Source organism: Notothenia rossii (genome assembly GCF_949606895.1).
Source record: "Notothenia rossii genome assembly, chromosome: 4".
In the NCBI taxonomy this organism is placed as follows: Eukaryota; Metazoa; Chordata; class Actinopteri; order Perciformes; family Nototheniidae; genus Notothenia; species Notothenia rossii.
The window spans coordinates 76321112-76343166 of NC_136902.1; the positions used below are offsets into that span (position 1 = coordinate 76321112).

At 41.8% G+C, this 22055-nt stretch overlaps 3 protein-coding genes across 4 annotated transcripts; all 3 read right to left on the reverse strand.

The window, feature by feature from the left end:
* Positions 1 to 174: 174 nt before the first annotated feature.
* On the reverse strand, positions 175 to 4646 carry trim59 (tripartite motif containing 59). 2 transcript variants are annotated; one of them, XM_079678394.1, is made up of 5 exons: positions 4301 to 4646; positions 2667 to 3025; positions 2329 to 2550; positions 2026 to 2235; positions 175 to 1714 (listed from the first exon to the last, which is right to left on the reverse strand). In XM_079678394.1, exons 2-5 carry the CDS (start codon positions 2919 to 2921, stop codon positions 1103 to 1105), a joined length of 1299 nt encoding a protein of 432 aa, XP_079534520.1. In that variant the 5' UTR covers positions 2922 to 3025; positions 4301 to 4646; the 3' UTR covers positions 175 to 1102. The 2 variants fall into 2 exon arrangements, with proteins under 2 accessions (XP_079534520.1, XP_079534519.1); XM_079678393.1 differs by having other exon boundaries at positions 4183 to 4645.
* A 118-nt stretch (positions 4647 to 4764) lies between these two features.
* On the reverse strand, positions 4765 to 17230 carry kpna4 (karyopherin alpha 4 (importin alpha 3)). Its single transcript, XM_079678392.1, has 17 exons — positions 16941 to 17230; positions 15055 to 15099; positions 14874 to 14963; positions 13329 to 13358; positions 13174 to 13226; positions 12259 to 12354; positions 11870 to 11955; positions 11138 to 11224; positions 10881 to 11050; positions 10359 to 10403; positions 10082 to 10213; positions 9811 to 9939; positions 9047 to 9151; positions 8863 to 8934; positions 8236 to 8398; positions 8038 to 8132; positions 4765 to 7047 (listed from the first exon to the last, which is right to left on the reverse strand). The coding sequence occupies exons 1-17, from the start codon at positions 17007 to 17009 to the stop codon at positions 6952 to 6954; spliced, it is 1563 nt and encodes a 520-aa protein (XP_079534518.1). The 5' UTR covers positions 17010 to 17230; the 3' UTR covers positions 4765 to 6951.
* A 1461-nt stretch (positions 17231 to 18691) lies between these two features.
* On the reverse strand, positions 18692 to 21258 carry LOC307037497 (ADP-ribosylation factor-like protein 14). The gene is made up of 2 exons (XM_079678400.1): positions 20734 to 21258; positions 18692 to 19739 (listed from the first exon to the last, which is right to left on the reverse strand). The coding sequence occupies exons 1-2, from the start codon at positions 21046 to 21048 to the stop codon at positions 19428 to 19430; spliced, it is 627 nt and encodes a 208-aa protein (XP_079534526.1). The 5' UTR covers positions 21049 to 21258; the 3' UTR covers positions 18692 to 19427.
* Between the last annotated feature and the right edge of the window lie 797 nt (positions 21259 to 22055).

The window sequence follows — 22055 nt, forward strand, 5'->3', positions numbered from 1 at the left end:
GACCAGCACAGTCATGATTTGTCTGAGGTCATGTGAAGGTTGGACGCCACAGATTTCACATGACAGACAGATGTAGCAAGCGGCTGTTAATTGTGCTCAGACATCACTTTGAGACATACTTCTACCCCACCTTACACTGGCACAGATATAGAAAAACAAATACACAAAAAAATATATATTCAAACTTTTATTGTAAACAAAAAGTTAAGAAATACAGGGTGACCTTTGTGGAAAACGCCTGACATTAACCAAAATGTCTTTGAGTGTGTGATGCTTGTAACAGCATACCGTTATGACATATTATAATATTTAGGAATGCAGCTTGGCATGCTCACTGGTGTTTCAGTAAGGGTCTGCCTGAGCAAAAAACGTAACAATTATTTAATGCAAAATTGCAACGGTAAAGCTTTTAAAAAGGCTATAATACAATTCATATATTGCTCACCGCTGGAGTAAAAAAAGAGGGTTGAGCTTTTGGTCCTGGTGAAACTACAATCCAGTACAAAAAGGCGATTAAGTTGGAAAGAGCGTGACGGTTAAAGGCACTCGGAGAGGTGTGTGTTCACCATCAGCTCTAAAGTCCCTGTGATGATATACAGGAGCAGCTGTTCTGAGGTCAGCAGCTCTCTGACACCAGGAGAGCTGCTGAAATGCCCCAATATTTACATTCCTTTATGCCAAGCTTCAAAACTGTTTGATTAGTGTTTGGTATGATAAATGCTTAATTGCGAGGCAGTGTGAACCATACCTAGAAAAACACACCCCAAAGAGGAACGTTACACAATTCAATACATCAAAAGTTAAATTTAACGTAAACTGCTCACATTTTGAACTTGCAAGAACTTGAACATAAATACCCGAGACGTAACTCGGGTTTTTCCCCGGGTCTGCATAAGACAACAGGGAATCTTGAATGGGACTAAAGCTTGATAAGGTCATGTGATATATATATTTCAGTGAATTAGTTATATTCAATGATTATTTCTGTAGTATCAATTATCCCTGTCTTGTGTTTACTCATTGCCTTTATCGGGACAAAAGCAGATGTATAAAGATTTTACCCGCTGTACGACAGGAGTGCTTCAGTGAGACTCGGTGTGTGTCAGTGTGATGTCAGAGTCCTGAAGAAGGCGGCCAGCTGCTCGAAGGCCTTCTCTCCCACAGAGGAGAGGTGAGCTCTCCATCTCTCCACAGCAGCCTCTATCACTGTGAACCCTGACCCCGCAGAGTCCCACACAGATGTGATGACATCACCGCTCAGACCTTGGACCAACTGACTGAACTGGGAGAGAAGAGAGAAACCGAGCGAGGCCCCCCCCACCGGGTTCACCCACAGCGCTGCCAGCAGCAGCAGCAGCAGCCCCAGCAGCACCACAGAAGAAGTCGGCTGCAGCTCACGCCACATGTTCTCCCCGTGGAGCTGATCCCCCCCAGCCTCAGATTCCACGCCGGCCTCCACGCCGCCACATCTGGCGCAGCAGCACACCTTGGGGACGGGGGCTTCCTCCAGGCTGCCGATAGTCACGGCGGGCCAGTTCTGCTGGAGGTGCTCCGCTGCCCTCGGGGTGACGGAGAGGTTTATCGCCGAGGGCAGAGGCGTTTTGATGAACTCCTCCACCCTCTCTCTGAACAGATGCACCTGCTCCAGGAACACCAGCGGGTTAGGCTCCTCCTCCACCGAGGAGCCCATCGACACCAGGTCCAGCTGTTCCTCCTGCAGGGATAAGGCGGTTAGCGGTACTTTTCAACATGTGCTCGTTCCTGCTTCCTTTGGGCCATGATTATTATGTGATCAATCAGGGAGAATGTGAAATTGGGGCAGCCCTTTTTGACGACAACTCGCCCAGATCAATATTTAAGTTTATACATAGTGATATTGTCAACAACCCCCAAGTGGAAACTATGACACAGAACCCTAGGTTTTTCTGACATATCTACAATGGCATTAAATCATTTTTGAGGCGCTTGAAGCTAAACCAGTATGGACGCCTCACCTCAGCTTAATCCAGATACCCTGAGACTCACCTGCATGTCCTTCACTTTGAGGATGAGCGGGTCGTAGGCGCGCGACACCTCTGCAGCGGCTGTATCCAGCGCCTCCAGGTAGGCCTGCCTCTTCCTGGCCAGCACCACCTCCAGGGTCTGAAAATACTCATTGACCTCCTGGCGGTCCTTCCTCACCAGACCCTCGCAGCGGGCCTTCTCCTGCTCCAGCTGCTCCCCCAGCTCACACACCTGACAGAGGAGGAACAGAAAGGATTTGTACTCCTACATGCATTGAGTTTAGTGAAACAGATTTCCACAGCCCTTACTTAGAGGATTCCCCACCTGCGCCCATCTCTGCTCAGAGATTTTGGCTAGCAGGAGAGATGGCGTCTGCTTTTCTCTGATGAACGCCGCATGCAGGTCGTCTATGGGATGGCCCTGGTGCTGCCCGATGGTCAGACACAGACCACAGATCAGCTGCCGGTCCTGGATGCAGTACATGTTCAGAGGCTGCCTGAGGTGCTGCTCACAGGAAGGGTGTCGCGGCAAGCTGTCACTCTGGTACTGAAACAGCAGATGAACAAACATGTAAGTCAAACTGAAGCAGCAACGTTTAGAAACCAATAAGAGGATTTCATTCGTAAAGCTCGCCAAAGGGTAAAAGTTGTGTTCTCTCCTACTTTTTCAATGATGGCGCGCAGTGATACATTGGTGGGCAGAGCTTCTACACCCATCGGAGGCAGCTCCACCACGCCGCGGCAATTGGGGCATTTTAGTGGGACTCGGAGCGGCCTCCAGACGGAATAGTTGGTGGACACCTGGAGCAAGTTGTCAAGGCAGCTCTTACAGAAGGTGTGTGAGCAGGGCAGGACCCGGGGGTCCGAGAACAGAGAGTAGCACACGGAGCACGTCAGGTCCTCCTCCAGGTTGTCCATGGTGGAGACTAGAGGCCGGGCTCAGGGGGAAGGTGAAGGGGTGTGGGGGGGGAGAAGATCTGGCAGCCAGGACAGTAGGACGGAGGAAAAGCTACGGGCCGCACCTGTTTAGCAAAACACATTTTGTTTCTATATCAGTAGAATTAGAAAAATGGGACATAAAATGATTGAGTTTAGGGAGTCAAACCTAAAATGAAACTATTTTGATCGTTTCATTTTCCAAACACTGGTTGAAAGTTTCAGCTTCCTAAATGTGTCAGGATTCGATGTTTCTTTGGGTTTTGGACTGTAAACAGGATTTAACAGAATATTCAATATTCAACAGATTAATTAGTTATAAAAAATTATCTTTAGTAGTTCACTGCACTCAGCTACTGTATTTTCATGACTGTAAAAAGCCCATTTCATCACCGTCTCCAGTACTACATTCTGTGACTGAGTGCACTACTGAGTTATAAACTCAAGGGCACTGAAACTTTGTTCATCTGTAACAATCAAATCCAACAGCTATGCCATTAATTCTACAAACATGACCACAATGTTCAGTTTTAAAAATTAAAAAGTGTTTATATTTGTTTATTACTAAATCAGATTGTACAGGTGTGCCTCACCTAGTGACCACTGCCTATATTAAACAAATCTCATAAGACTAATAATAAAAGAGGTTTTAACAGCAAGGAATGCCTCCGACAGAAAAACAGCAACAAGGTCGCTATTCGTGTGTGTGTGTGTGTGTGTGTGTGTGTGTGTTCCTCTTGTTACAGCTGGCACCACAGTGACAATAGGAGCACACACCCAGTCCCCCCCCAGCCACACAGTTCAGTTGTGTAACTGACCCCACAAACCTGATCCATATTTAGAGTAATTATGCAGCCGTGTGAGCAACCAGGTGCAAACTTGCAACAGGTGTCCTGTTGCAGCCCGATCACCAATATATATATATTAGTTAAATGTGCCATATTACAACATGTAATGCGTGCATTAAAAAGTTGACTTTATCTTTTCACTCTCGAATCTGTATGGTAAACTATTTCGCGAAGTTAATCAGACATGTGAAGTTTGCATAGTTAACCAACCGCATCGTTTTCTTTCACAGGAAAAGAAGCACATAACTGCATATGTGGGTTCATAAAGCATCAAATGAAAACAGACCATGTATCCGCATAATTGATTTGGTTTAGATTAACATTTCCTAAACTACATCAACTTCGCCCTCAAATGCTAATGGCTTCGTAAGCCACATTTAAGTTATTTCGATTACCTTTTCAGCGACCTGTCAACCATTTGTTTTCATCGGTTATCATCATGTAATGGATTTAGGGTTGGTAACACGAGGTAGACAGTTTTAATAAGATGTTGAGCGTTAAATCTTAACTCACCGTCTGCTCGTGCTCGGAGCAAAGGGTCTGTCCAAAATAAAGCTCTCATTTCCTGTTCCTTCTCATGATGCATTCAAGCGCGTGTGTAAACATCTTGTTATTAAATGTTTGTTTCCAGACGTTGCTTTAAATCGGCTCTTCTTTCCAAAAATACAATTACGCATATATATTTCACTCTTGTAATGTCTTTGTTAGTTCCCTAGTACTGCAAGTTTGAAACGAACCATGGCACACGTTCTAGACTATGGATGTAACAACTCCGCCCCTGTCATAACTGCGACCTTTCCGGCAGTCCTGAAGGCATCATTTGCTTTGTTTCTTTTAGTACGCATGCGTTGAAACGGTCTTCCTGGCCAATCAGGGCCCGCTTTTCCTCGATTTGAATCAGCATTTCAAAATAGTGTAAAAACAGTGATTATTCACACAACATCTTCACAACAGACCACACACGCACACACAGTCTCTCGATTTGGGTTTCACTATTTATTTTCTTGAAGACAACCTATCCTGTAGCCTATCTCCCAAAATGGTTTTTGGGCAAACCACCTTTTTATACCTTCCATATCATAAATTCAGATTTGAAACCACATGTTTGCTAACAAGGAATGCTGCAAAAAAAAGACCCCTATGTTCAACAGAAGGTTTATGAGCACAATGTGTAATCATTTACTACAGTGTTTGAAGTTAACACAAAAAATGGAAAGGGTAAGCTTGTACACCTAGCTGGTATAAGAGGGAAGAGTAGTATGGGGCTAATGACGCTGCAAGGTACTAAAAAGGTACAGCAAACTTGTTCATGGGTTATTTATTACTCAGGAGAACCCACCTTGGACAACTCCAGTCTGACGTGTGGGACACCTTTTGACCTTGAGAAAAAGGAGGCTAAATCCTCTCTTTGTCTAGCTGAGATACATTAGCAGATCCTTTCCTGCTGCTCCTGAAATAAATTCCTTATTTTTTTCTCAAGTATCACTAAAAAGCATCATTGGATTACTCTAGAAAGACAACAAAGATTGTGGTTGAGTGATGCATATTGTAGGATGTTGTTGGCAGGTCAAAACCTATGAAACCCACCAACATGCCTTCAGGCCTCACTTTGCAGTACATGTGCAAAACCATAGATTATTTAGCAAATTGGACACTAGTGAGGGATAAGGGAAAGGGAAACATGTAACATTTAAGCACAGTTTTACTTAAAATGAAAATTACACTGTATCCACAGCCTAAGGAAACTAAAATACCCTAAAAATATAACTGTGCTATAGTTTAGTACATGCAAAGGTTATGATTCACAATCCTACGTGAAATGGCCATTTTTCTCTTCTCCCTTTGTGATAAGTCAAAGCTATGGCAACGATACTGCAAAGCAGTGGTTTTGCTGTAGATTGAGGGGAGAATAATGAGGTGACAGGGGAACAGGTCGTTTGATTATAGTGATGTGTCAGTTTCACAGCATCAAGCCCATGTCTGATGCCTACGTGAGGGTGGATTACCATCGTCGTCAATTACCTTTACAGAAGCAATGAAACTAAAAGCTGAAAATAAAAAATATCATAAAAAGGAACACACTGGAGGCAAAAAGAAAAAGCCCAAAAGCCACCAAATGCATCTTAATACAATGCACTGCTGCTCCACACCTGCCAATAGCATTGTCCAGTGTCAATTAATACTAACTTAACAATAATTCAAAACAGAAAAAGAATCCTTGTGATGACGATGATTTTTTTTTTTTCATTTCCAAAGTTCTTCCTTTCAGGGATTTGTGGATCAGCCTCTCTTTCAAAGGCAGAATTTCTTTTCCTGAAACCTTTGCTAACTTCATTGTTGCAATTTTGTTTCTCTTCAGATGTTGTAATTGAATTTCTCTGCATGCGCTCTCACCCAGTCTTGCATACTCCCAGTCACGCACGCAGCCAAGCACACAACAACTCATCCGTCCATTCTCTCGCACATGCGACACGCGCAGCCGGACTCCTGGCCCCGCCCACCAGAGGGAGAGGATGGTGCCCTGTCGGAGCGTTTCGTTGGAGGAGATGAACCTGGCTCCTCAGCACTGAGTCCAGACATTCATACACAATGGGTCCATTCACACACATGTCTGATAGCGTGGCCGATTGGGGGAGGGGCACGTTGAGGGTGGCACCCTCTCTTTTCGGAGGACCGTAGAATTGTGATGGTTCGTGGTTCATCTCAGTTCAAAATTAGTTATTTTCGGTTGTATCGTAATATGTCAAGATCTCTTGATTTGTTATTTTTGGATGTCCTTGGTTCTCCCCGGGCAGACATCAAGTTTTTTTGTTGTCGTTTGAAGTAGTTTTCGGAAGGCGACAGCTCCAATAACACAGAAGTTATGTCGGCATGTCTCTCAACGCATTCGATGTAGATGTTTTGCTTTTTTTGCAACATGTAGCCACTCATTCTCACTCGCACCCACTCGCCATCTCAACCTTCATTTGGGCTGGTTCCCCTGGAAGGCCAAATGAAATCCACACATTTTTCTCTCAGATAAGATGCAGCCATGGATCCCACGAGCCAAGCACAATGGATCAAATTTCTCACACTCGCTCTCTTTCGCTCTTTCTCTCCTAATTTTTTTATGTTGAACAGAGTGCTGCATCGTGAACAAAACTCCAGAATACCCCAGATGCCGTCTAGAACTGGAATCCCTCGGCTGGCACGTTGGCAGAGTTGAAGCCGTAAGTTCCACCTTGGATGGCTTCTGGGACCAGGCTGGTGTCTTCATCAATCTGAAGGGTTTGAGAGAGAGCGTTAGCAAGGTGCAGCAGCAGACATGACAGCAGTTTAAACACTAATGGTGCCTCGACATAATAAGATTGACCAAAAGCAATCTCTAACTTGTGAGTCATTATTAGAGCCTCACTGTTTATCTTCAACACGTTTGTCAATCAACTTAAATGTGGTGGAACTAGGGGTGGGCGATATTGGAAAATATATTATCACGATATCTTTCAAGCAGTATCACGATAGACGATATATATCACGATATTTTTTCATGTCGGTTATTATGGTTATTTTTCAAGTTACTGAACAGAACAACCACCTACAAGGGAACAGAAACTAAAACTAAAAGGAGTAACAGACCAAAATAGCATCTCAAGCTGGTTTTATTTCTGAAATGAATCCCTGAATGAACAATTCAACATTTTGATATGGCTTCAAGGCACAGTTTCTCAGTATCAAAATGAACTTTCTGAGGTAGCACTAGCAGTGAACATCAATAAACATGAAAAGGAGGGTAAAACATAACTAAGTAAAACATAAAACATCAATGAGGAAAAGTCAGTGCCAAACAATTAAAATGTAAACTTTAGACTTGAAGTGCAATAAAAGACTTTAGCATAACTGAAGGGAAAAACTATATAAATACCTTATTGATCAAATAAAATATAAGCCAACAGAATCAAACAAGACAATAAATAAAGTGCAATTCTGTCTGAATCCTGACCAGACAGCTTTAGAGCATGTCTTTCACATCAGATTTTTTTTTTTTTTTTATCACGATAGATACGATATCTCTGAAAAAGCATATCGTGGAGACCTAATATCGTCACGGCGATATATATCGTCATATCGCCCACCCCTAGGTGGAACCTTTTCTTTTTACATTCATATATAAAATGTGATAGTCTAAGGCTTCAACTTTACACATCTATTGATAACCAACTATTGATACTTTGAACTTTAGTGAAATCATCTTTGACACTGGATTCACTTACATCATCAGAAGAGAAGAATTGATCAATAATTTCGTATGCCAACTTGTAGATATCTTCATTTTCGTGATTCTGCAGTTGCTCTACTTTTTCCAAACCTGAGGAACCAAAGAAAACAACAAGTCAGACGCCACACAATCACGCATGAAACCTAATGTTAAGAAACACACAGATAAGAAATCAAACATTGATGGGACTTACCGCCGCATTCCTCAATGAGGTTAGCAATGGTTTCAGCCTCATCGTCTGCCATCTTGAGGATGTTGCTGAGGCCGTCGAGGACCACCTGCACCACCTGAGCGTCCTTCACCACCAGCAGGTTGCAGAACGGGGGGATCACCTGCTTCTCGATCAGGTGCGCCACCTGCAGGCCGAAGAGGAGCGGTGAGGAACAGCAACATGGTATTCACTTTCATTTCTACTTTTACTAGTCATTTGGAAAAATGCCAATGACTGGTTTCAAAACAACACGTCTGTTGTCAAAAGGAATCATTTCACAAACTAAACGAAATTGAGAGAACATTTTTTAACTTCTCCTTTTACTCAGACACACTTCAGCCTCTTTTGAATTATAAAACATCCACTTGTGAAAGCTTTAGTTAATGTTTCATTATAACTCAATTGTTCATGTGATAGTTCTAACTCTCTGTGCTTATGTATTCGGTTTTATTCGATTGTTTGTTTTATTTTCTTCTGTAAAAGTACTTTTTAAAATAAAAAGGTAACCCCAAGGACAGAGCTACATAAATCAAGTGTATTCATATTCCCATAGTTTTTCATGACTACATCTCATTGCTTTAAAACTTGAATTGTTTAGAAGATTCTTACCTGATCTTTCCTGCCACTTATTGTCAGGTTGCTGATGGCCCAGGCGGCTTCCTTCTGAGTGCCAAAGTCACCCTAAAAACAAAAGTACATTAAGAACACATATCTCCCCCACGAGCTCATTAAACAGAATCCTTCACGATCCTCTTGTTCTTTGCACTGCTTCTAAAGACAGACGGACACACACCTTGTCGAGCAGGTGGATGATCATGGGGACGAGCTTGGCGTCGATGACAGCCTGCACCTGCTGCTGGTTGCCGGCTGTGATGTTGGACAGGAACCACACTGCCTCCTACAGGACAAACAACACAAATACATTGTTAAGGAAATAGAAACAGACGTTTCATTTTATTCAGGTTTTATCCTAAGCAGAGAAGCCAGAAGATTATAATCATGTCACACCTTCAACTAGAGGAGGAACCTGACTGCATGGGGCCATGATTAGCACTCCCTCTTTTTAAAGACTTATGAGTGTGTGTTTAAACTGGATCAGAATCCAGAGGGTCCGCGCTGAGGGGTAGGACCTCTGGGCGAGACAGAGTGCTGTGGGCGGGGCCAAGGCGTTTCTTGAGGCTCTAATCATCGTCCGGGTCACAGTGGGCCTCTGTTTTAAAGTGACTGGTCTCAGATGCACTCCGATATCAGCACAGACTCGTGGTCTTCAGCACCCTCTGGCCACCAACCCAAGGAATCACTCATTCAATCACATCCACACCAACAGCCCTTCCCCCAACCCCCCCGATCTGACTGACTAACTTCAAATGAGGACTTCTTCTTCATCCTGGAGGTTCTTCATGTTGTGAATCCCTAAAAATGACTATCTGCCCCATCTATGACTTTCACACAGCATTCACACGAGCACCAAGTCTCTGATTTCATCACTTCCAGGCAGACAACACCTGCCAGGGGGGGGCATGTATGTGTGCAGGAGGAAGATGGAGGTCGTTTTACCTTGTTGATTTTCTCCTTCGGGTGTGTGAGGAGTGCGGGGAAGTGGCTGAGAGCGTCACAGTTGAGCACCACCTGGGTCTGTTCATCTGTGCCGGTCACTATGTTCCCCACGGCCCTCAGAGCAGCAGTCTGGGTGTGAAGAGGAAGTGTTACATTTGTTAAGAGAATAATAACTGTTAAACCAAACCATCCACCTCTAAGAGTCCATGCTTGATGTTTTATAGCTGTGATCCTTAACATAACCATCGTCGTGCCTGGTGTCCCTTCATACCTGAACTTTGACCTCCTGGTGGCTGAGCAGAGGGACCAGATGAGGGACGATGCCAGAGTCGATGACCATTTGGATCTGCTCGTTCCCAGCGTCCGTCAGGTAGGACAGAGCCCACACTGTGTCTACCAAGATCTGGAGGCAGCAAAGAAGAAAGGAAACTCATCATTACACTTTGCAACCTGAACAACTTCCTCCAACAGTGAAGCATTTATTGAATGTTCTCTGTTAATAGTTAAGAGAGGCCAAGGCACCACAGCTTGTGTAAAAAACGACTTACGCTGACGTCAGTGTGGTGGATCAGCACGCAGAGCGCCGGCAGAATCTGAGAACAGAAGAAAACAGGAGGGATGACTTTGGGGAGAAAAAGACAAACATGGCTTTTTTTCTTTTATGTAAACCAGCTTTATTTGTGCCTTCTCCCTCAGGCCTAACAACAAGAAACCAAGAAGTCCACATTTATTATTTTTGATTTATTCCCATTTTTTTTTAAACATGAATGTTCCACATCTGATGTGACTGGTATGGAAAGGTTTTTCCTGTGTCATAAACGACCCTCTATCTGTTCAGACAGCATGAAGCATGTTTTTTAACTTGATGGTTTTTAATAGAAACTGATGTTTTTTTTAACAATCAAGATTCAGGATATTTTGCCCCTGGAAGCGTATGAACTGAAGACTGGATGATTAACGCCTCACTTCTCGCTCATAAATACTGAATCATTGCTTCTCCACAAACACCCATGTAACCGTGCATCCAGCACACACACACATGTACAGCTCCCTCATTCTGGCATACACACCTCCTGGATGGTCTCCATGGGTGGTGGAGGGTCCTTATGGCGGCACAGATTGACCATGACCCAGGTGACATTGCGCAGGAAGGTGATGGGGATGGAGGGACTGATGAAAGAGAGCAGGGGCTTCACCACGCCCAAGCTGATCACGTAGTCTCTGCATTGAGGGCCGTCACCTGGAGAGAACACACAGATGGTTCACACGCCGTCCAGGGACTCACGGTATTTCTTTCCAACACATGCTCACACCAACAGCGACTCACCTATGATGTTGCCCAGGGCCCAGACCGCCTGTTCACACACGTTCTGGTGAGGGGAGTGAAGCAGCCTCAGGAACAGAGGCACAGCATCTACACCAAGAGACAGATAAGTATCAATCATAGGAGGAGTCTCGTACTCTGCTGCAGGGCTTTCACTCAGAAACAGCTCATCTGTTCAGAATCTTTAAATGACCACTTGGACACATCTACACTTAAAAAGGAATGGGCCACAACAAGCTTAGAAATAAAAAGAAGAGTAAAAGTAGGAAAATATCAAAGTAACTTCACTGCATATCGCTTAAATGTGGCATTCAGATCCTTTTAATCTTATTATTAAAGTATTTGAAGCCAGAGACACTTAAACACTGCTGTTCTGCATAATTCAATCATAGATACCATGTCACGCATGGTCAAGATGAATAAATCAATCATTTAAGTGTTTTCCTTTTCTCATGTTGCAGCTCGCTTTACGATGTTCATCACATCCACCAGTTAAATGTTTTGACTAATGGAAATAAATAAATAATACTTATACAAAAATGCCTCCATTAAAAATACATGAATCCCCGTTGATGCGTTTGACTAAAGCAAATGCAACGACATGTGTGGATGTCACACCTACTATAATAAATAAAAGCACATTTGTTTATAAAGTGAAAGCTAATAGATTGAGGTTTATACTGAGATGTTGTAGAGACATGAGAAAAGAAGGAGTTGTGTTGAAAGGGCTCTTACTGGACTGGACCACGGCCTGGGTCTGCTCCGAGGTCCCAGACGCGATGTTGGTGAGAGCCCAGGCTGCCTCGAACTGGAGAGACGGGCTGTGAAGAGGTGAGAGAGAAACAGAAGGCTGAGTTGAAGTCACAGTGACTGGGCCGTGGCGTAACAGTCAGAGCCTGCTGATGAGTCATTTATATTTCTGCCATCCCTGGAAGGTGAAACTAGAACACATTTACATAAGTGCTTCAGATGCAGGCGCGGATAAAACCCTGCGTGTGCATTTGAATACATTTGAAGTGTGCATAAACTCAACATGATCTGGATAATGCCACTAATATTAAATCACATGTGAAAGAGCATGATGCGCTGCCACAAGCACAAAGAAACATTCGCAGCCTGCTTACTTATCATCTCTGTCCAGACAGTGGACCAGTATAGGAAGGATCCCAGATTTAATCAGGTCATCAATGGGAGGGTTACGGTCACTGGACAACAACTTCCTAAAAAAACAAAAGAGAGCACAAAAGACCATTACTCATACTGATGGCTTTACAGAGAAATGCAAACAAGAAGAACCAATGACACACAGAGAGAAACAGCTAAAGAATGTCAAGAATCCACACAGTGTCAATCACAATCTCAGTGGCCGCCCGGCTCACGACCTCAACGTTAATTCAGGACACAGGAACGTTAATTCAGGAAAGCCGCATGGTAGCCGTGAATAGATGAAAGAATACAAATAACTAGCTGTAAAATAATAAAGAAACATGTTTTCGGATACCTCGTGCAGCATTTTCTTCATCTTAAACAGGGCTGCACTACTGAGCCGCAGCGCCATTTACTATGTCCATTAATCAGACCGGGCTGACTTACTGTAAATCACCGCTGTCTAACAGAGCTGGAAAAACATTCAGTCCTTGAAATTTCAACACTGGAACTGTATTTTGCAAGAGGCCATCCATTTTAATCAAAGAACCTTTTCAGGCAAAGTATTGGTGCAGCTTCTCTGGCTCACAAACACCGGATGAACCAGATGTGAATCTGGATCACATTTAAAAGTACTACTTCACTATTGTCCACGTTCGGTATAGTTCATTCATAGTGAACAGCCATTTTATTTTGGCTTAATCCAAATGTGTCTTTGACAGGTTAATAAGCAGCAGAGTACATAGTAGCGCTCTATAGTCCTCTGTGAACATCAATATGACAACATGAGAAATGTGACCATAAATGTTTATAAAGAAAGTCTAATAATATAAAACGAGATGCCAGCTGCTGGTGTAAACTCAAGAGATGAGTGTGAGGGTGGGTTTTCCTACCTGGCAGCCTGAACAGCACTCAGCTGGACGCCCTGATTATCACTGGTGGCATTCTGTAACGCAAGTACACAAGTTAAATTCTGCATTATATACATATAGCCCATAAGAGGAGATAAATGACAAAGAATAACAAATGAATGTAACATCCTACTTACTTGTACTATTGCTTCAAGGGAGGTGTTTTGCTGAAAAGGGAAGTAAAGAGTCATTAGTCAAAAGTACAACATGATAAGATACAGTACATTTTTATCCAGTGTTTTGATCAAGGAAAGTACCCCAGAGTTTAATTCCTGGCAGTACTACGGGAGGCTGAGCCGGTTAGCTTCTAGCTTCACATTTCAACAAGTATTTCCTAGAATTGCTTTTGTCTGTAAAGTTGACACAGCAGGGAATAGAGCCACCAAAGCAACTACGAGAAACAGGACATTAGGAATCAGGAAATACCACCCCGGACAAAGCAGTGACTTGCATTCTCACTTGAGCAAATCTGGTGTTCTGTTGGAACAGTCAGCAGGCCGGACGTGAAGGCCAGCATTCAACGTGAGAATGTGCCAACTGGCACCCTCACCTGACTGCCTCTACATGGAGCTGAAGGCCCAGTGTAGAATCAAGTGTGCAGAGTATCGTTCTTACTTTTAATTAAGCCCTGACCATGAAAGCAGGCCCAGTTAAATAAGAGCCGGCTGGTGCCTCCAATAGCCAGCCGATTACTGTGCACGGTTAAATAAACGGGGTGGAGTAACATGTAACAAAAAACTAACTAGAAAAGAAAAACACCCAAACACAACCCTGAATACACAACATGAAGTTGACCACTGGAACCTGGGAATTTTGAAAACAGCGAAGGCTGGAACTCAGGTGGTGCTGGTTGAGTATTTAAACCAGATTGGTCAGTACACACAAAAGACACTAATGTCTTGCAGTGAGTCAGAGCAGCATGTCATTGTTGATATATTGCTAAGCAGCCTGTTTAAAGTCAGCCTTCTCAATGGCACTAGGCAGTTACTGTGATTGAATTTCTGAACTGCTGAGTGGCTTTTTATTCCAGCAATACCACACGACCTAGAGCCCCCCAGTGATGGTGGGATTCTCGATGCCCTTAAGCTTAAATATAATGAGCACATGGCCTAATGTTTTGGCTTATCAATGATGGTAATATTGATGCTAACCTGAAAATAACATTCCTCAAATTGGCACAATCCAAGGACTATTTGCATTATAAATAGTTCTTGTATGTATCACAAATTATTACCACACCCATATCTATAACTTTGAATACTTGTTACGAGAGTAGTCATTTATTCTCTTTATACCTGCATGTTTTATCTGAAATTGAAATGCTGCATAACATGAATTTCGGTCCCAAAGAGGAAGTATTGGGCAACAAAAGCACAGAAGATATTTAGAAAAGACTAAAATCCTGATGACGGACAGCTTTACAAAGTGCAATGTTGTGATTCTACAAAGGATGCTGCACTGAAACCGGTCTCTTACTTGAAGATAATGAGACACCGCCTAGCATGGAGAACGTTTGTTGACTGTATATTGGTCACACTTCTGCCACACCCAACTGAGATTGAGCAAGAACACAGCATCATAGGGACACAATGTTATCGTATCCTAAACCTCTGGACTTTATTGCCAGGGAGAGGAACCTAATGTGGGCTACCCTTAGAAGAAGCAATTGACTAGTATCGTACCGATCTGAAGTCTCCGTCAACGTCAGAGTCCTCACAGATGTCCTCATGGGGCACATTTCGTCTCTTCAGAAGGTGCTCATCTCTTTTGTTCTGTAGTGGAGGGAAACAGAGATATTACTTCATGCACATTTCAGAAGAAATTCATCATGATAAGAAGACAAGATAATACAAATGTACCAACCTTTCTGAGTTCCACCACTACCTCAGTCCTCTGTCTTCTCATAGTCTGTGGGTGAGATAGCATAAAAACATTTAGGAACTATTTTCTAGAGCGGCACAGATTAGTACATCTGCATACAGATAACCAGCAACCATTTTGATCAATAGATTGGCAGTGAAAATAGTTCCAGTCATACATCAATCCCAACATGCCATTGCCAAATAGAGTGACCCTGGCGGCCTAATTAAACCTGGGCAAAGGATCAAGTTTAAGTTTATGAAAGCCGGGTCAATCTGTAGTATCAGTCATATCTGGAGCATTAGGTCAACATCCCACAATCTGCATGTGACTGCCTAACACCCTAAACCCGAGCCTGATCTAATTCGCTTTAGCTTAAATTACTGTAAGATGTGCCTCAACAATACCTCTAACTTACATATTCTTCAATATACAATTTCAATTCATGTTGTTATCTTTAAAAAAAAAAAAAGAAAAAAAAAAGACTAGTTACAAGTATGTAGCAGATATATTATAGGGCACACTTATTCAGCAAAAACTGCAGTCCCACATTGAGTCTTTCATGAAGGTTTTACTGTTCAGTTTCATTGTTGAAGCTGGTTTAAAGAGGTGCTGATTCAGTCTTTTATACAGACTGTACTGTGTGCTGCTGTTGAATAGTATCGTTTAGTGATCTACAATTAATCTCCAAAACATCCATACAGGTGATTCAACGCCTATCTAATGCAGTTTCAACACAAACCGGGACATGTATTATTGTGTTCATTGGAATTATAAGAACGCCCTAGGTGTAAATATGCCTGATAAACAGGTAACTGAGTATAAAGGTTTTACTATACACCTCACATTAAGTGATGGTATTTGTTAGTTATGCTTGTGTTCACCGACAGACCACCAAGTGATTATCAAGTAGCTAGTCGTATGTCTAGAGGCCTAGACCGCTTCAGTAGCTACTTGTCAAACAGGATGTGTGATTATATCCTGCTCATAGTTACGTCTTGAGTGAGCGCGCCTGAAAACAACACCCCTGCGAACACTAACGAAGCAAAGGCATGTTGAGCCGACTATAAATCAAGTGGTAACTTATGCAACGTTAGCTAACGTGTAGCTTTGATCTAACAGTCATGTGATCGTGTTAACTAGCTGATCGTGTTAACCTCGTTTTCTAAGCATGTGTAACGTTGGTAAAACACCTAATACCGCAATAACACTACGCCACAATTTTAAAATGTCTAGATAACTGGCCAGTTTAAAGGCTAACTGGTTTCCGCCATTGTTTTTGGTGGTAAAGACGGGGGATGGGTGGAACTGCAGCCACCATCAAGCTCTACCAGCAAGCTTAACGGTGGCTAGCAAATCAGTTAGCACATAGGTTAGCTAACTGCAGTACCAAAATAACGCTAATCTGCCGCTCTGTTAGCTTTCCAAACATGCAAATATACGGTTAATAAAACATATAAGTCAGTTAAATGTACTTTTAGAGGCACGTGTATCAGTTTTCCTAGCCAACACATCGACCAAAACTGATCCGGCGGCTGATATGCCTGAGTAGCGCTAGCCAGTCCCCCGTGGGCCTCACTAGCATCGAGCTAGCAGAGTACATACAGCGGAGGCGATGAACTCTGACTAGCGTTTCTGACATGTTTTATAACCACCGCGCTCTCACGGTGAAGCGAAACCAGCAAAAGCAAATGGAGTTCGCACAGCCAAGGCCAGCGACATATAACTGATTCTATTCTGAGGCCCTGGCCAAGGATTAAGGTAAAAAAGTTCCCGATGGTAGAAATTAGAAACGACGTCACAAGGAAGCCAGAAGGCGAAGCTGTCCGTGAACAGAGCGGCGACGAGAAAAGCAAGAGATCTTCGACACCAATCTGTATAACTTTTACCTCCAAATCACGGCCCTTATTCTTGAAATTCTTCAGCCGCTGGTTGTCCAGTTTCTCGTTGTCAGCCATGTTCGCAGTTGTAGTTGCGGTAAATACAATCTAAATCGTGAATTTAGCTTGTGAGCTATCCTTTTCTGGTTCCCTTTTCTCAGCCTTTCGTTAGCGGACTATTTTTTGCTGCTCTGTCCGCGGTGCATACTGGGATTGCCGGTGGTGGAGGGCAGCCTCGCTGTGGCGTAGAGAGGAAGGGTGGGGAAATCCCCTTCACTCTCATTGGCTTCACTGTGAACGTGTCTCTGCGGGGCGCGCCACTTTACAAGATACAAACCCAGATTACCATGGATAAATGCTCACGTAAATATAAGAGAAATAGCATCCAAAGTGTAACTCTGCCCTCAGGGAGATTCTTCTGGGCTTCACTTAATGAAGTTATTGATTGGAAATAAATGAAGCTAGTTGGAAATACATTTTTACTCAATAAAAGTTTAAGAGTTTTCAGTCAACATTTTTCATACAATATATTTTGTTAAAAAAAAGACACTAGAGGGATTTAACATTTATACTGACTATTGTTGTGATTTCAGTAATTTACATGAAGATACAATTTTTCATTTATTCAATCACTGTTTATACTCACACTCACACTTTTGGTCTGATGTTGAGTAAGAAAAACGGGACAAACATTACAACGTCAAGATGAGGACATTTTTTATAAACTTTAAAGGTGATGGATTTTATTGTACAACAAATTAGATTTATGAGATAACAACAATATTTCAGCATGAATACAAATAGTAAAAGCAAGAAGGAACTCAAAACCAAATGGGGATTTTATTAATATTAACTTGAGATGTTACATTTTGTTTTTATCACTTTTTTCTTAATATTGATTTATTTTCTTAATATTTATTTTAATTGTATTTGTTAACTGTACCCTGATGTCAATGAATCACATATTTATGGTAATTTACATATATATTTTCTTGAATAAAGGGGGGGGGGGAGAAACACCTTTGTGTCTGATCATTGTATTTAATGAAAATTAACACAGACTACTAATATCATAATTTAGAAAACTCTTTGTTACAATTAAAGTCCCACATTCTTTAGTTAAAGTTTGTAATGATAGTCAAACAAATACTTGAATTTAAAAGTAGAAGTAATCACTATTCAGCTAGATGAGCTTTCATTGCACCATATTTTATATTAGATTATTATTCTTGACGCATTACAATGTAAGATGCATTTTCATTTTGGTCTTTGCCGTGAAGGTGTTTTGATTTAAATAAATGCAAGGCAATGTATTTCATATACCTCGTTAGAGGTTCATACAAATCTGAATTTGCAAAGTGTCGAGTAACTAAAGTGTGTGAAGTAGAACGCTGCATTACATTTAAGTACCTCAACAGCAAGTAAGTACAGCACTTAAATAAATGTAGCTACTTATTATTTTCTACCACTGCATCCATAATATCTATTTCTTTCTAGTTTTACAGTCATTTATTTTAGCTTATAGATACTTTGCTTTACTTTAATTTATACTATCAGTAGGCTATAATAGCCAACGGCCGGTTTACCAATCCGGGGCCAAACAGACAAGATAAAATAAAGAGCACCTTTACTTATCCTATGGGAAATTGTTGTGCAGCAGTTGCAATAAAAAAATAAGCATGTAAGTATGTTTTAAGACCTACGTTTAAAAAGGGCTGGTATAACCCATATGTGAAATCTAAGAATTTGAATGTCAGGACTTTAACATGAATTCATCTTTATTTCATTGCAACATTAGACAAAACAACACTGACATATTGTAAGCATGATAATAAACACACATTGAAAACACGCCTTGAGTTGACAGATTTTACAGTTTTGTCGGCTTTAATTTGTATGATGTAGCAAAATCTATATTTTACATCAATGTCACAAATAGGACTTTGTTTAAGTACAATTTGTGTTGTACAAACCCAATAGTTATACAAAACAACAAGTCTTTATATTTCATAAAAATATAAATATAAAACTAAACATAAATCAAACAAACAAACAAGCAAAAGTTGCACAATTGGAGAACCGAATTGTTTTGACCCACAGACCAATATATATTTGGTCTGTATTTCCATGTAGAGACAACTCTTAGATTGAATCATTGCAAAGAATCTATTTTGCAAAAGGTTCAGTTTCTCTCTCAGGCTCAGCTCAAATATCAGTTTTTGACACACCAGCTGTCTTAACCCAAGATCACAGCACCCTCATGGGATATCACCATGGTCCAAGGACACTTTGTCTTTATCAGCACTGAATAAAGCTTCTCTCTGTCTCGTAGATTAACAAACAAAACTGAGATAATATCATCCCTTTTCTCATCACCTCCTATACTCTGATCCTATAGATGCCACAGTGAGGCCATTTGCTGCTGAATTATACAGGCAGACAACAAGGACTCCTGCAAATCACTTGAATGATTCTCAAACCAGATTTCCCCCCCCATCATCTGCTGCAGAGACAAACCACTTTTTTCATAGCTGTGATACTGAACCCTTTGGACTTCATCTTAACCTTAATGTCCTCTTGAGTCTGTTTGAATGGAGTCTTCATCAGATAGACGATCCTCCTGAAGCCCTCCTCCAGCCCCACGCCGGTGGTGGCTGAGCAGGGCTGGATGAACCAGGTCCTGCCCTCGCACAATCTTCTCAAGTCCAGTGTCACACAAAGAGCCTCTGGGCTTTGAGCGCCCTGGAGGTCCTGTTTGTTGGCAAGGACCACGAGAGGGACTCCTTTGAGACTCTCATGCCTCAGGACCTAAAAGTGGAGAAGAAAGCAAACAACAAAACTGAACTTGTGTACACAATCTTTCAGTTAACTGGTTTATTGTGTTTAACCAATATCTATCAAGCTAGTTGAACACATACTGCACAATGTAATGTCGTTTTAAACAGAGATAAGGGTATTTATTAAAATCTTTGTGAACAATTGATATTTTGTTCTGTTTGGCCTGCTGTACTGGTGCATAAGCAGATGACTAATGATAGACAAAAAAAACAGTTGTAATGAAATATGATTACTCATAAATTGTTTCACTAATAGAGCATGTGTTCTATTTTATTTGTTCTATGTCCTATATGTATTCATGTTGCACTGTTGGAGGAGCCTGTGACTTAAGTTTTCCATTGCCATATCTACACTGTAGCTACTGTGCATGTGACAATAAAGCCTTGAATCTTGACATAATGAAATGTTCTCTTATACTACATATAAACTAAGCAAAGTTCAAGTGTTATTGCAGGGTGAATTAAAATATTATACACAGTTTTGGACAAATTGGTTTAGTAAAGTATAGTTGTTAACAAGACATTAATAAGCCTGTTGTCAGGGTTGGTGAAAAATAGGACCCAAATGAGGAAGAGACAAGACTAAATACAGCGAGGGGTAATCACGAGACGAGAAACAGCCGGGCAGGGGAGGCAGAAACACAAGGGCAACAGGTGAACACAATCAGACACACCAGGGAAACTAACGACAGGGAGGAAAACACAGGGAGAAAAGAACAGCAAAATAAACCCAAACCTAGACATACAAAACTAAAAACGTGACATAACATAAAAATCGTGACACATGTTCAAATGTTCTTATATCTGCTTAACTTCTGCTATGAGCCATTTATTAAAGAGTACAACTCTGCATACATCTCTCTGCTCAATATAGCTCAAACATCCAATTGAAGTAACAAAAACACAATTCTTACTGAAGGAAGAATATGTGCAATTAAGAGTATAAAAGTATCTGTTTAAATTACCCGATGAAGTTCCTTGTGGGCCTCATCCAGATGCTTTTTATCCCAGCTGTCCACCACAAACACCAGTCCGGCTGTATCAGTATAGAAATGTTTCCAATAGGGCCTCATCTTCCTCTGGCCCCCCACATCCCACACCGTCAGGCCCGGGCTGCTCCTGTCCGTCTCAAGCGTCTCCACGTTGAAGCCCACAGTGGGCACGGTCAGCACACTTTCGTTGTACTTCAGCCTGTAGAGCAGTGTGGTCTTTCCAGATCCAGTCAGACCCAGCATCAGGACCTGTGCTTGTTTTCGAGGCTTGGATCCATGCAGGCCCATGTCCTAACAGTGCAGCTCGTGACTATAAAGTAAGCTTCTTCTTCTTTTTGTATAGCTGTGTGAAATAAGCTGCACCCAATGGCTCCCTTTGTACTGACTATCTATAGGCTTAGTGTGTCCCGTCTCTTATAGAGACTGGCTGCAGTCTGTATGCTTTATGTGCGCAGAGTGATCCCTCCCCTCTGTTGTGATGGGATTCCTCTTGTGTCTGCGTAGCTTTCAGTAATGCTATTTATATCCAAAGTGATGGTGCAACTAACTGCATACAGTTCTCTGGTTACCACCACAGCACAGTTAGTAGAGGAGTCACATCACACCTGCTACAGATCATCAGATACACCAACCAGGAAGTCCATTTTGGTACACCGGTAAGATTATGTTTCTTCCTGGCTCGGTGTCCCTGAGCAATGTCATCACAGGAACATTCAGCTGGGGGATAACTCACCCTGGGCTGATGGGTAAATGTAGTTTTATCTTTAGACTGAGATTTTGTAGGCAAAATGTGAGCCTTTGAGAAACCTATCAGCAAAAATGGTTTCTGGGAATCTGTTATTGATCCCAAATAAATATGCATACATTAAAAATTTTGAATGACTGAAACCGACTTTAGCATTACACAATAGTGTCAGCATCAGCACTGGACAATATGATCGGAATTATACATTGTCAAAATTAGTACACTAGATTTAATTTGAGTGCATCTTATTTCATTTCTAATTCTTGCTGACTTCTGATTGTTTTCCCAATTCATTCTGTATGACACCTTAAAGCTAGGGGGAGTTCTTTTTGAATTGTTTTTGTTATATCTGTTGAAATATTCTTTACTTTCTATTAACAATCAGCAGAATCACCTGACATACTAAATGTGGATTGCTGTGACGAATATATTCTCATCGCCCAGCAGGTGGCATAACCTGACTAAAATCAGCTCTTCATTACCCGTTGTTTAATTTATTTAGCTGGAATACAAACATGTAAGAGAACTTTAGTGAAATACTTTAGAAAAG

Bases quoted from the DNA above. Each gene is read 5' to 3' on its own strand.
- kpna4 (XM_079678392.1), bottom strand. From the start codon at position 17,009: ATGGCTGACAACGAGAAACTGGACAACCAGCGGCTGAAGAATTTCAAG. The intron at 13,359-14,873 runs GTACGATACTAG...TTCCCTTTTCAG, and splicing joins TTGACGGAGACTTCAGATCG to CAAAACACCTCCCTTGAAGC. The intron at 10,214-10,358 runs GTAAGTCGTTTT...TGCTGCCTCCAG, and splicing joins TCCACCACACTGACGTCAGC to ATCTTGGTAGACACAGTGTG.
- LOC307037497 (XM_079678400.1), bottom strand. From the start codon at position 21,048: ATGGGCCTGCATGGATCCAAGCCTCGAAAACAAGCACAGGTCCTGATG. The intron at 19,740-20,733 runs GTAATTTAAACA...CTCCACTTTTAG, and splicing joins CCCACAAGGAACTTCATCGG to GTCCTGAGGCATGAGAGTCT.
- trim59 (XM_079678394.1), bottom strand. From the start codon at position 2,921: ATGGACAACCTGGAGGAGGACCTGACGTGCTCCGTGTGCTACTCTCTG. The intron at 2,551-2,666 runs GTAGGAGAGAAC...CTGCTGTTTCAG, and splicing joins TGCGCGCCATCATTGAAAAA to TACCAGAGTGACAGCTTGCC. The intron at 1,715-2,025 runs GTGAGTCTCAGG...TTATCCCTGCAG, and splicing joins TCAAAGTGAAGGACATGCAG to GAGGAACAGCTGGACCTGGT.